The sequence below is a fragment of the Sus scrofa genome, chromosome 1, assembly GCF_000003025.6.
Source record: "Sus scrofa isolate TJ Tabasco breed Duroc chromosome 1, Sscrofa11.1, whole genome shotgun sequence".
NCBI lineage: Eukaryota > Metazoa > Chordata > Mammalia > Artiodactyla > Suidae > Sus > Sus scrofa.
Window position 1 is genome coordinate 256,646,588 of NC_010443.5, and position 15,017 is coordinate 256,661,604.

General features: G+C 41.4%; 1 protein-coding gene across 1 annotated transcript in view; it reads left to right on the top strand.

The window, feature by feature from the left end:
* The window catches only part of PAPPA (pappalysin 1), a 240,318-nt gene that overhangs the window by 102,092 nt on the left and 123,209 nt on the right, over nt 1-15,017 (top strand). Inside the window, 2 exon segments of the mRNA XM_001926753.7 lie at nt 7,666-7,794; nt 13,443-13,534. Of these exon segments, the coding sequence (XP_001926788.5) occupies nt 7,666-7,794; nt 13,443-13,534 (221 nt within the window).

Sequence of the window (15,017 nt, forward strand, 5' to 3'; positions counted from 1 at the left end):
TGTTTATGAAGAAAGCCTTAAAACTTCACTGAACTCATAAAAGAAGACCTGAATAAATAAAAAAGATAAACTGTGCATATAAATGGGAGGTTGCAATATCATAAAGAAGTGTTTTCTCCTCAAATGCATCTATAAATTTAATGAAATTGGAATTAAAATCCCAACAGGCATTTTTAAAAATGAAACCAAAAGTGCACATGGAAAAGCAAAAGAGGTTTTTGTTGTTGTTGTTGTTGTTTTTTTTTTTTCTTTGTGGAGAAAACCAAAGTATAGAATGGATATGCAAGATAAAGATTTTTTTAACTGTGGAAATTAAGGCAGACTGTTGATAAGATGATAGAAAAATAAGAGATGAATGAAAGAAGATAGCTCAGAAACAAACTTATCCAAACACTGAATGATAGGTGGCAAAGGCAGTGTCACAATTGAGCATGAAAGGATGACCCTTTACATAAATAATGTCGGAAATGATTCATCCCTATTTGGGGGGAATAGTCCTCGCCACCATCATTTTAAGAACTGTATTGTAGTTGATCGAAGCCACACATATAAAATAAAAACGCTATTGAAATGAAATAGAGAAGATGATTTTATTTACCTTGAAGTATAGAAACATTTTGTACCACAACAAGGACAAATCGTGAAGGAAATAATCTGATTAACAATTTTTATTCAACAAAACACCTTAAACAGAATGGAGAAAAAAAAGGAGTCACAGTCTTGGAAATGGTATTTGCAGAACCTTTAATTACAAGAGATTGGTATGCTGTGTATGTAAATGCATGGCATATTAGTAAAGAAAAAGGGAAAAAACAAAAATAGTGATGAACAAGCAATCAACATAGCTAGAAACATGTGGTCAGCAAGCACCTGAAATAATATACTCTGAGATATTAGTAATCAGGGAAAGGCAAAATGAAAAAATAATTAGGTATCATTTAATACTCAGCAGATTGGCCAAAAATCAAATGTTTGGTAGAATTAAATGCCAGCAAGGACCTGGAGCAATGGGAAGTCTGTTGGTGGGTCTGTTAACTGGCACAACAGTTTTGGAGGATAATTTAGCAGTATCCAGTAAATTGAAGATGTATTTACCTTCAAGGTAGCAATACAACTTAGAAATAGTTCCTTCAGAAAACTACTGCTTTATGTGCAAAGGAACATGAACACAAATGTTTAAAGCAATGTTATTAGAAATAAAATGAATAAGACTGAATAATAATGATGGTAATAATAAGAGAGATACAACCTAGGTACCTATCAGGAAAAGAATGGTCCAGTGAAGTGTGTTATGTTCATGCAGTAAAAGACTTAGGTCAGTGAAAATAGTGCACTAGATCTCCATGCAGATCTGTTGATCATCCACATGATTGATATGTGTGATCTCAAGAGCCATACTGCCAAAAAAAAAAAAAAAAGCCAGCTGAATAATAATAAATGTAGTATTAAAGCATCTATGCCGTTTAAAACAAGCAAAACAATGCATATGTATAAGAAGTATAAAAACATTCGTGAGAGAGAGGGAAATGGGATATAGGACACACATGTGGGTTGAAAGCACATATACAAAGCAGTATATTTTATTTATTTTACAACAAATAAAAGATATGAAGACAATATGGCAAAATGTAATAATTTGACAAAGCTGGGTGCATGTCTAAGGACATTTGTCATAGTGTTGTCTGTAGTTTTCTATATGATTAATAAATTTTCTCAGCAATACAATAAGTCCCTTGGCACTTCATCTCAGGCCCCAAAAGTGCATGTTTCCTTCTCTTCCCATTCTTGGCTGAAAGCTGGTCTACAAGAGTGCCCAGGCTACCCTCTCATCCTTAGCCCAAGGCAGCACTGGAACACATGGGCTCTTCCTGAGTCAGAGGCATCCTAGGTGGTCCCCCCAGGCTGTCTCCCAACTCGGTCAATCTGGGTGGTAGATCCTGAACTACACCCATCCTCAGTGCAGAGTTTTAACTGCTGAGGCAGCTTCTAGCCTGTAGAAAAGCTCATGGCAGAAAGATGCAACACTACATTTGTCATTCAGTTAGAGCGGCCTGTCGCCTTCTTCCCAGATTCCCATTTCATAGATGAAGAAGTGGTTGGCCACTGAGGAAATGGTGTGCCCACCATCACGGAATCAGTGCTGGTGTTCATGAGAATGTTTGGCTCTCCTGACCGGTGGAACTTGCCAACAGGTCTTTGTATGCTGACTCTACTTGATTCAAAAACCAAGTCTTTTAGTTTCTATTCTGTGACGTTTTGCAGTTTATGACAGCTTGGGGCTTCCATCTCTAGAAGGCACTGTCCTGGGATGGAATTAAACAAACTTGTCTCAAGTCCCTGTCCTGTGACAAAAGCAGTGTAACTATGGTAGCTTAACTTCCCTATGTCTTAGTTTTTTCTTCTGAAAACTTTTCCTGGTAATTATTCCAGGGACTGTTGTTTTGATTAAATGAAATTATTTATTGAAAGTAAATGCCTGATGTAATGCCTGGCATCTGATAAAGAGGCAACAAATGGAAACGACAATTGCTGTAATTATCGCAGAAGGTAAAGTATCAAAAAGGAAAACAGTTTACTTGCACAGACCATTTGGAGAGGTAGAGTGTGATAAGTAAACGTTATAATATGGAAACAGTAGGAGGTGAAAAAGGAGTAACCCAGAGGCTCAGAGAGAATTTCTTGAAAGGAGCAAAATAAGATATTTCCACTCTGAAGAGACATTCTCTCTCGCATGCTTTCTTCTATTGGACTTTCATGTTTCTTATTTTATTTTCACATTGGTATGAGACAAGAATCATCTATCTTAATTAAAACCTTAGAAAAACAGACCCAAAGAAGTAAAGTCACTTGCCTGTAGATTTCAGATGGATTTTTTAATTGACCTTATGCTGCTATTAATTGACACCAACACTTTAAGAAATAGGCATTTTTGCCAGAAGCTATGTCATAAGGTATGTAGGCTCCTTAAGAATATATCTATACATATGTATAGATATATAGATAAAATAATGATTTTATAATCTGTAACTACATTTTCTATAAGGTTGCCCTCCAAATTTGGTACCCATTACCATCAATACGATTCTGAGGATGAATAAAGTCATACCAAGAAAGCAAAAAAAAAACAAAAAAACAAACAAAAAAAAAACCTTCAAAACTAGCCCAAAAATCTCAGTATGTTTAAATACTGCCATTTAAATTTATTAACTAGACACATGGAATTAATCTGAGATGGAGTTTGAAGAATTATGATTAAATATTAATGAAGGTTGCTTTTTAAAAATAGTAAAATCACATGGTACCCAGAATTCTATAAGAGAAATCAGAAGTGATGGAACAAATGATGTTTCAGATGAAATGGTACAATTTTAGTTCCAAACAAAGAGTAAATAGGAAATTTCAGCTTGGTAGATGCTCCCATCACTGCACTAGATTAGAAGATTTTGAACTGGAGAGTGGCTTTGGATCTAAGCATATTCTGATGGTGTTGCCAAGATTGGAAAAAGGGTGATACTAGAGGCAGGAGGGCAAGCCAGAGACTACTTCAGCCCTCAAGATCAGGATGTAGGTGGCAGCAGGGCCCCAGAGGGAATGACGTGGAAGCTTTGGGGTGGGAAAATTGACAAGGTTTAGGGTCCACCTGGATGTGGGAGCTCAGGAGGGGAAGGAGTTCAAGTGACAACATAAGGCCCTCCAGATGGTTTTCAGAGCAGCTGAAAGGAACAAGTTGACATAAATGCCCTACTTTTAAACCAACCATGAAATAGGTCCTAACCTCCAGCAAAGCCTTCAGAAGCCACCAGCCTGTCTTTCAGAAAGAATTCTCTTTCTACCTAAGGCTCTTGAGAAAAGAGCCCTTGTTTAGCATTAATTGTGACTTTCAACTTGGAGAAAATGTAGTTTTATCACAAGAATGCTTTGGTGGGAAGAAGTTTTTAATAGCATTTGTACCCTTTTCTCCCTTCCCTACCTTTTTTTTTTTTAATGAAGGGAATGATTTGGGCTTCACTTTTCCTATCTGAAAACTTGGGATAATAGCCCCTGCTTCAAAGAGCCACTGTCAGGTTTCTGTGAGATGATGCATGTGCCGTGCACACATGGTTTGGAAGGAGAATTATTAAGGTTTCTCTACTGATCAGATATGTTCTATGTGATGCTGGTGGGTAAAAAGGAGGACAGTGGGTGGAAATTATTGGGGGAACAGATTTTGTCCCAGGGGTGAACAGAAACATTCAAGGATCCAGAAATTTCAGAATTTGGAATAGCCACCTAGAGAAAGAGCAAGCTGCAGGCACTGAGGGTGTTCTAGCCAAATGATGTGGTGGAAAGAGACTTTCCATCAAGCCATGACACACATGATAGATGGTAGCTCCATTCATCTTCATGGATTTACCAAACCAAGTTTATATATAGCTATCTGTCATTGAAACCCTTCTGATGAAGAAAGCATAGCGTAACTCCAGTGAATGAGAATGTTAATAATTCAGCATTAATAGTCATGAGTTAATATTTGTTAACTATTTTTCATTTCCTGGGCACATAGATGCTTCATATATGTTCTCATATTCAATCTCTAGGAAAATGAGACAAGGTTTATGAGTAATTTGAAATAGAGCAGTGGAACACCTGCCTGGGACTTCTCAGCTAGCAAATGATGAAGTCAGGATGAGAAACATCTATGCTTGCCTCCAAGTGCTGTTTGTTGAAAAGCAGGAGGAAGAGGAGGAGGAGGGAGGGCAGAGGACAGGGAGGAGGAAAACATTCACAAATATTAGCAGAGTACCTAAATATTATCAGCCACAAATCATTTGTGACACATACCACAGATGAAAAACACAGTGTAGAGATGTAATTTTCATACTCTCACACTTTTCCATAAAAGTACTCCATCTGCTTCAGACAGTGACCACATACGCCCCCAGTGGCGTGGGATGTAGCCTTGAAGCAACTTTTTAATTTTATTCCATAACATGGCCATAGTCGTTTAATGTTAAACATGCCTCCATACTTTAGAGCAAAATTAACATGCAATAGGATGCATGTCATCTTTATCTTGTGCCTTCATTCATTCCCTGAGAATACCACACTTCCTCATAATATTCAAGTTTTAGAAGCATCATCCTCAAATGATGCTAGAGGTGGTTAAAATACCTGATAAACTTTTTTTAAAGCCTATAATTATATTAACAAGTTAGCATTTCAGAGGTTTACAAGGCAGCAGTTCTTCATACATCCATACATACAGTATCTCAAGATCTTTATATATTTTGCCTACTTAGTTCTCACAGACAGAGCACTAATGGAATCCCCAGGGACTTTTGGTCTACCCTCAATATTAGTATCTGCTCCAACACTGTTAGAACACTCTTCGGGGTAATGAGCCCAACTTTCTCATGAAGGCAGCTTTCCTCACCAGCTTCCTTCAGTGCTCATAAACTTCAGTTTGCTGTTGTATTAAGAGTCAGGAGACATTGTCTGTCTGTTGTCCCTGCACCTGTTATCTTTTTGGCCTTATCCAAACAGCTTTGGCCCTGCCAGCAGCTGAAACAACAGATGGGCAGGAGGACTGTAGATTTTTTTGTCACCTTCCTTTTGTTTATGAAAGCCCCCCCATCCCACCTCTGGAATCTGATAGGAATTCTCTTCGTTATCATTTTGTGGTGTTTTTTCTTCCTGCATAGACACTTTTTATTATTTAAAAGTAAGTAATTGGTGCAGAGAGAGATAAAAGAGAAGAATAACATCTCCCTTTGAAAATGGTCAAGGGGAGTTCTGGTTGTGGCGCAGCGGAAATGAATCTGACTAGTAACCAAGAGGTTGAGGATTCGATCCCTGGCTTCACTCAGTGGGTTAAGGATCCGGTGTTGCTGTGGCTGTGGTGTAGGCCAGCAGCTGCAGTTCCAATTGGACCCCTATCCTGGGAACCTCCATATGCCACAGGTGTGGCCCTAAAAAGCAAAAAAAAAAAAAAAAAAAAAAAAAAAAAAAAAGGAGAAGAAGAAAATGGTCAAAAAGGAAATAGGGATGGTGATTTGGCCATGTAGATAAATCTCTTTGCCTTGGAGGACCATTGGCCATGGCCAGTTTCCTTTGATGGCAGGATGAATTCAAGCAGGGAACTGAGAGGTGTAACAGGGGTGACAGGGGTGGAGGGTGGTAATCTGGTATGAGGTTGAGTTCAAGGAAGTTAGAACAGCATTGCTTTCTGCCCTCAGAGGTTCTTGGGAGCAGAGGGGAGATACAGTCTAGGCAAATTGGAAGTCTAGCAGGAACCAGTGGTGGGCATTTCAGTTCCAGAAAAAGATCCCCTTTTAGAAGGGATAAGATTGTTAAAACAGGCCCATCTAGGGATTAGGGAGACAGAATGCAGGATGTCATTTCATAGCCTATGGTTATAAGCACATCGCTTAAGCACTCTGTGCCTCAGATTCATCATCTAGATGAAAATGCTAGTCCCCATGTAGTGTTGTGTTGATTCTCAAATGAGAAAATACATGGAAAGTGCTTAGCCATGGACCTGACATTCAGTTAATAGATATAGCTATCATTATTATTTCAGTCAAGAGTGAGAAACACAGGGAGGAACAAGTGGCAGGGAGGTGGAGAATCACTGGATGTGAAATGTGAGGAAAGGGCTTGCTTGCTTGTAACAGGGTTTCTGCTTGGGTCTTAAAATGAGGGGGACAGATCAGACAGTTCCCGTAGAATCTGGCATGGTGCTTTCCCACCTCTATACGGTGGCTTACCCCAATAATTTTTCCTGGATGGCGTTCTCCAAACACCCTCATTGTGGGCCACATACCATCCAATTCTTATCCACCAGAGTTATTGTAAAGGTTAAAACTAAAGATTAGAAGTACCTAGTAATAGTCTTGGTCATACATAATTGATACTACACCTTTTTTTTTTTTTAGATTGTTTTAAAATTTTGCCTTTTTTTAAGATTTTTTTTAATTAAAGTATAGTTGATTTACAATGTTGTACCAATTTCTGATGTACATCAAAGCGGTCCAGTCATACATATACATTCTTTTTCTTGTATTTTCTATCATGTTCTATCACAAGTAGCTGTATTTAGTCCCCTGTGCTATACAGTAGGACCTCATTGCTTATCCATTCTAAATGTAATAGTTTGCATCTACTAACCCCAAACTCCCAGTCCATCTCTCTCTCACCTCCTCCTCCTTGGCAACCACAAGTCTGTGTTCTATGTCTGTGAGTCTATTTCTGTTCTGTAGATACATTCATCTATGCCATATTTTAGATTCTACATATAAGTCATATCATATGGTATTTGTCTTTCTCTTTCTTACTTACTTCACTTAGTAGGAGAATCTCCAGTTGCACCCATGTTGCTGCAAATGGCATTATTTCATTCTCTTTTTTTTGCTGAGTGATATTCCATTGTGTATATATACCACAACTTCTTAAGCCATCCCTCTGTTGATGGATACTTAGGTTGTTTCTGTTGTGACATCTTAGTGTGGCTCCTCATGCATGGGAAAGTGCCCTAATTACCAGTAGGCATGAAAAATTACTGGATAGCTAAATATGCATGTGATATCAAAAACAAGCAAGACTGGTAGAAATACCCTCAAGGGGATCCATTTTTTCTGCCCCCAGCCTTGTGTCTGTGTAGTTAATAGTCTTCTTTATGTTTTCCAGGGATCTGCATCTCGGCAGTGTGTACCAGTACTGGGTCATCACTATTTCAGGCAATGAAGAGAGTGAGCCATCACCTGCTGTCATATATACCCATGGAAGTGGGTACTGTGGTGATGGCATCATCCAGAAGTAAGTAGGTCTCACTAAAGAGGGGTGGGAGGTGATGCTAATTAGGCCTAGATGGTCAGGGTGCCCTGTAGAAGAGTTTGTGGGGTGCCATTCAGTGGATGAGCCATGAGTTACCAGGGGTCCCCAGCAGTCTATAAATTTGTCTGCAGAGCAGTTTGCTGGTCTTAAAGGAAAAGCAGTGATTCTTCTTTTGAGCACACAATTGTATGTGTGTGCTAATTGTTTTATATGTGCCACAAGGATACTATTAGTCTTTTCCACCCCAGCCCTTACTCGGTCAACAAGACACAGTGCACCTAGGTCAAAACATTTCTACATTCTTTGCTGGTTACAATTTATAGTGGTTAAAACTGCACATGTATCTATTATTTCCATTGTATCCTGTTCTATCAACAATTTACAAAGTGGGTCAGAGGCTCATAAAGATAGTAAAATATTCCAAGGTTCTATAATGTTGAAACCATATAGAGTAAACAATACTCCAGAGTGAGTATCAAATGTGACTATCAGCACAGGGAGGCAAATGAATCTGTAAGTGTAAAGATTCTATACGAGCAGCCAAAAAAAAAAAAAAAAAGGAAAAGTGTGACTAGAAAATATAAAGCTGTGTGTCTAAAAAGAGAATTTTATTGGATCATCAGTCCATTCATTCCCTTGTCCACAGGGCAAGATGTTATGCAACTGAGAAACAGTGGCAAGAAGCCATCAAGATTTTTGCACTGTGTAAACAAAACAAAACAGTAAACCTTTGAGTTTTTTTTCCTCCAGAATAAGTGCAAAAATGTTTTCTGGCCCTCAATTGAATTGTGTTGTCCCTAGAGATGAAAAAGAGACCAAAAATCATTCACAATTAAGCTCCTTATTGCTAAAATTGTTTTCCTTATTGCTAGCACAGTTGCATGTCACACTATTGCTAAGGAACTTTTAAAACTAACGGCAGATTTCGTGATCAATATTATATATGGAGATGACGCGACAAGCTATTGGCAGAATTCCTTCATTGAATAGCACTTTTGGGTGTCACGTCATATCTGTGAAACATGGAATGCAGTGACTATTTCCATAAGGGGACGGACAGTGAAAAGAGAATTTGTTTCACAGTCAGATGAAACCACTAATGTACAGAACATGAATCTGCTCACAGATGTGGTACAAATATGTGTATGAGAAGTGCTTCATGACTGTTTCTTTTGGTTCACACTAGTACACAAGGGCAAGAGCAGTTTAATTTGGTACTGATCATTTTGTGGTATGTAATATCAACTGGAAGCGTGGGATGGAAGGACCAGCTAGGAACACAGCAAAGATAACACAGTGATGCAAGGAAAGATTTTGTGTGGGAATACCCATCAGTTATTAGCCAGCAGTTTGCTTTCTGATGATGACTTAGCATTGAAGGGAGAAGTAGATGTCAAGGATATGATCAGATGAGGGCCAGTGAGTTACTTCTGCTCAACTTGTGCAAAATGATCTGTGGTATGTGCCAGGTTCTGCTCCCCCATACACACTAAAGTATATGTCTAGGGAGTTCCCATTGTGGTGCAGCAGAAAAGAATCCGACTAGGAACCATGAGGTTTCGGGTTTGATCCCTGGCCTCGCTCAGTGGGTTAAGGATCTGGCATTGCCGTGAGCTGTGTGTAGGTCGCAGACGTGGCTTGGATCTGGCATTGCTGTGGCTGTGGTGTAGGCCAGCAGCTGTAGCTCCAGTTAGACCCCTAGCCTGGAAACCTCCATATGCTGCGGCTGCAACCCTAGAAAGCAAATAAAGTATACATCTGTTACAAGAAAGGTACTAAGTCGAGTTTTTGAAATAAGGATGACTTTCTTGTTTTCATGTTGCACTGATAAGGCCACCGATGATCGTTTGCACAATTTCAAGTGGCTTACAGAAGTGATGTACCTCAGCAATATATACTCATGCCTTAAATACCCTACAGTTACAATCTCAAAGCTGAAATATCAAGAGTTCAATACCGAGGAGATAATATAAGGATTTTTAAGTGTTGTATTACAAGGCAAACCACCTGATTGCCAAGAATTTGAACTTCTCAAGCATAGAGGATAAACCTCCCCACTTGCCAGAGCATGAAATTGATGGTGTGCTGTTGTGTATATTTAAAATTCCCTGACCAAATGCAATAGCCAAACAGGAAGGTACCATTTCTGGTGCTTAATGTAATGAAATTGGGGACAGGGAATACAGCTGCCATTCTCTGCCACATTAGGACATGGACTTCTAGCTTTGGATGCAGCTGTTGTCTGATGGAACACTGAACATTGGAGCAACACTATCTCCAGAAAAGTTGCCCCATCATTTGTGGGTCCAAGATTGAGCTCCATATCCTGAATATCTAGGAAACACTCACTTTCATCACTGATAACCCACAAGTGTGATTTAGGATTTTCTAATTTAGCACAAGGGATTAAAAAAAAAAGACACTCACTAGAGGTAGAACCTGATCTACAATTTAGTCTGTCCGTTTTGAAGTCACTGGGAAAACTGCCAAAAATATTATTCTTCTCACTGATCTAAAACTACTACTACTACTAGTAATTTAAAGAGTATTCTTTACAAAGTGTTTGTTTGTTTGGCTTTTTTAGTATTTTTTTAAAACCTAGAATTTTTAGGCAACATGGACATCAAATCCTTGTTAGGTTCCCTGCAGGAACCAAATAGTTGTTGACCCACTTTGTAGAAAGCTGAATGCAGCTTAGGATGATCCCCTAAGCAAAAAACTAAAATATAATAAACTTGGAGGCAAAGAAGAGATGTCATCTTTGCTAATTGGATTTTTCATGGGACGAGACATGCTAATTGGCTATATATATGCAAAGGAATTTACAAAGAAATACAGGTAGACTCAACATTCTGTGAAGCCCCTGGGGGCTGAAAGCACTGGGTGAATGTTTTGATAATGACAATTATAAATATTTATTGAGCCTCTACGAGGCAGGAGGCACTGTGCTTCATTATTCTCTCCTCGAGTCCTTCCGACAACCTTATGAGATAGGTCTTATTACCGTATTTTATGAAAGGACCCCTCTTGCACAAGGTTTTCTAATGCCGACACACCCAGTAAGGGGCAGAACCAAGCCTTGAGCTCAGAGTTCAGTTTCTTCTCTAGATTCACCACTGCCTCGCTGTGACCCACAGCCCTGCTAATCAAATGAGTGGAGGAGAGGCTGTGCTGGTTTGTCCTAGACACTGTGCCAGGCATGGGGGGTGCCAAGCTGACCAAGACTCTGTCACAGCCCTTGGCATCTTTACACCTAGGATAGGATACTCTCAAGTAACAGGAGGAGGCAGTCAGTGTGAGAAGAGCTGTGATAGATGGAGCCCCTTGCCTCTGGACTCAGAGACCGCCATCCCCTCCAGCCTGGGAGGTCCAAGAAGGTTTCTCAGATCCTGCCTCTAATGACGCCTCGACAATATTTGTGGTGACCCTGATATTTTACCTAAACCAGTAGAACACACTGTTGGAGTGGTGAAGGAAGGCTAGAAGTGTTCTTTGTGGCTTAGGGAATCCAGCCCAGGTTGAAAAAAAGAAAAAAATCTCTCCCCAGATAACTCATGAAATAGCTAGGAAGCACAAGGCTATCATCAGTTTCTAGCAGGCATGACTTGCTGGCAGAGACTGGAATATGGGCCCAGCTTGGAATATAGAATTCTCTGTTCATGGGTCTGCAGACAGGAGAGAACTTGGGTGGCTCTTCCAAGATCCATGCAATGAGCTACTCATCATAAGGATCAACGACAAGGCACCATCCTGCCACTCGGACACCTCCTGAAAGCAACAAACATTTCCCAGTGTTAATTGCCCTGGTGGAAGGTAGAGTCTGTAGGCCTTTTCCATGCTGTGACAGGTCCCATCTTGGTCAAGGAGGGACAACTACCACCCACTGTGTGGAGACCTCCCAGGACCAGGTGAGAAGGGGAACTGTGCCTCCCTTAGCATCCATTGTGTCACACGCTGGGCCAGCCACATTAGGTCATATTCCGTCCTTGCACCAGCTCTAAGGAGTAGGCATAGTTCTTTTCATTTTAGCCCGTGAGAAGACTCAGTGTCAGCATCTCCAATAGCATCGGCTGGTGGCTTCTCTACCACAGTGGGAATAGATTCTGTACTGTCCCATACAGTGGCCACCAGGCACATCCAGCTATTGAGGACTTGAAATGTACTCACCATGACTAAGGAATGGAAAGTTTAATTATTTTTCATTGTCACTGATTTAAATGGTCCAATATAGGAAGATGAGAGGGCGTTGCGGGGGGCTTATCTGAGATCTCGCAGCTAGTTTGGAACATGGGGATCTAAACCCAAGTTTCTTTCTTTCTTTTCTTTTTTTTCTTTTTTTTTTAGGGCCACACCCTCGGCATGTGGAAGTTCCCAGGCTAGGGATCAAATTGGAGCTACAGCTGCCGGCCTACACCACAGCCACAGCAATACCAGATCCAAGCCACATCTGTGACCTACACACAGCTCACGGCAATGCCAGATCCTTAACCCACTGAGCAAGGACAGGCATCGAACCTGCATTCTCATGGATACTAGTCAGATTCATTTCCACTGTGCTGCAATGGAAACTCCCTGAACCCAGGTTTCTAGTTCTCAGAGGATGGGGATTTTTTAGAAAGTGGCAGCCCATCCAGTTTTTCAGATGTTCCTCCTCCTTCTCCTCTCCTACATTGAATTCAGAGAACATGGCTTATTTTCTGCCCTTCCTAACCACTGCAGAATCTTCCTTAGGTGATGGAAATAATTCCTAAAAAAAAAAAAAAAAAAAAAGCTGGAGGCGGGGGTGGGGGGAAGCATTGTATTTCCTAGAGCATAGGGCTTAAAGTTCTTGATACCATAAAATGACACACCCAGGGGAGAAGGCAATGTTTTCTGATCTAAGGAAGATGAAACCTGAGCAAGTGTATGGAAAACAGCTTTACCTTTAAGTGCACAAGAGGCAGAGGACAGGAATAAGGCAGGGCACGGTGAAGAATAGCATTTATATTGTAGAGACTCCAAAATGTCCTTCCAGTGTACTGTTTTAAAAGAGAGGTGAGATTTCTCAGGCACAGTGGACCGAGGTCTTTCCATTCTTTGTCCCTTCGCCCTTGTCATTCTCCCCTCTGACTTGCTAACTCAGCTGAGGAGCGCTCAGTGAATGAGTCTGAAGCAGCGATTCTCCTTTGCCATGAGAAACACACAATAAGGAGTTCCCGCTGTGACACAGTGGGTTAAGAATCCCACTGCAGGAGCTCGGGTCACTGCTGAGGTGTGGGTTTCATCCCCAGCCCAATGTGGTAGGTGAAAGGATCTGGCATTGCCATGCCACAGCTGCGGTACAGGTCAAGGCTGTGGGTAGGATTCAGTCCCTGGCCTGGGAACTTTGATATGTGTAGGTGCGGCCAATAAGGAAAAAAAAGTGGGGGGGGGGAGGTGAGAAAGAAAGACACAGTAAGGCAAATGTAATAGAATCTCTTCCATTTACCCCTGGTACTCATCTCATTTTGAAGAAACAGACGCTCAGACAGGGAAAGGGACTTACCCAAGGCCTCATCAGAAAGTTCATGGCCCCAGAGAGGGACTTTTCCATGTCCAGCTGTGGTTCTGAAGCTCATCTGACGAATGTCCCTTCTGTGTCCACTCTGCAGAAGCGAAGGTGAAGAATGCGATGACATGAACAAGGTCAGCGGGGATGGCTGCTCCCTCTTCTGCCGACAGGAAGTTTCCTTCAATTGCATTGGTAAGCCTTTATCATTTCTCTGGGTCTGGCTGGAGAAGTGGACAATGCAGAGTGGCTAATCAGGTACAGTGACTGCAGTGGTTATCACTAAATGGTGGTTCCCTCCTTTCTATTACACGTGTGTATTGAACGCCGCCTAGGGGCCAGACTCTGTTCTAGGCACTAAAACAGCCACAGCAGTGGACACAAACACGTGGCAGGTATTCCTGCCCTCATGCGGCTTATGGGCTCTTAGATGATGGTTCACTCTGTTGATCCAGCTTTACCTTGCAAAGGTTATTGTCCTTCATGCCAGCTGTCCAGGGTTGTTAGTATAGATTTTTTAAAGGCTTTTATCCTTACTTTAGAGATTTGAAAACCCAAAAGCCCAGAGGGATTATAAGACTTGTCCATAGTCACACCAGTTAGAAGTGATTGAAGACAGAACCAGGACTTGAACCCCATTTTGTCTGATTCTCACACACAAAAGCTTAGCTCACCATGCTGCACAACCACTAGCCAGGGTCCAGGGGCAGTCTCTCTGACTTGAGGGAAGAGAAATAGCAGACCAGCCTGTGTTTAGAAAGCAAATGGCCTTTTCCCACCTTTAAGGAGTCAAATGGGAAATTTGTTTTCCTCTGCCTTCTCCAGGAGTCTAGCTGATCCTGTTGTTTTAGCCCCACTTGGGAGGCCCTGGTCAGCCCTGGGGCTGGTAAACAGACAGGGGTTGGGGGGGCAGGGATGGAATTTTGAGCTGGTCCAGATGAGATCATACTTCCTTTAAGATGCAAATCGATACCTGAAGATCAAAGGTCCCTGGGCTAATCCCTTGGGCTGGAGGTGAAAACTAATCACAATTCATTTGCAAGTACAAAAGACAGAGGTGCTCCTTCTAAGGAAGGGATGAAAACGTTGGTGGGAAGATTTCTCACAGAAAGGCAATTTTCTAGGAGGACTAAAGGGGAGGAAATGTCATCAGGTCCTCACGTTTGCAGTGCATTGCAGGGGAGCTTTTAGACCTTTCTTCTCCTGGTATATTGTGAGCTCCACGAGGTCTTTACCGTGTGTCATTTGCCTTTTATTCCATTCCAAGATGCCTTTATTGAGCACCTGCTGTCTCCTTGGCATCCGGGGTGGGACTGAGCAACACAGTGGAGGTGTCTGGCCACTGTTTGTAGATGGAAGAAAGAAAGACCTGGAGGGAGAGAGGGAGGATGAAAGAGTGTACAGGCAGGGCCTTTGGTTTTTAAAGGACAAAGATTTGTTGTATTCTCTGTTGATTCGAGTATAATCCGTAAGAAAACCTGATGATATGAGCCCAGCAGTAGGATGAAAAGGGCTTCGGACTAAATTTGAGAAAAACAGGCTCTGGTCCCAGCTATGCTGCCTGAAGCTGGCCAAGATACCTCCCTACTCTGGGCCTCAGGTTACCTCCCATAAACTGAAAGGATTGGGTTTGATGCTCTCCAAGAGCCTTACCTCCAGCTCTGGGGGACAATTTCCA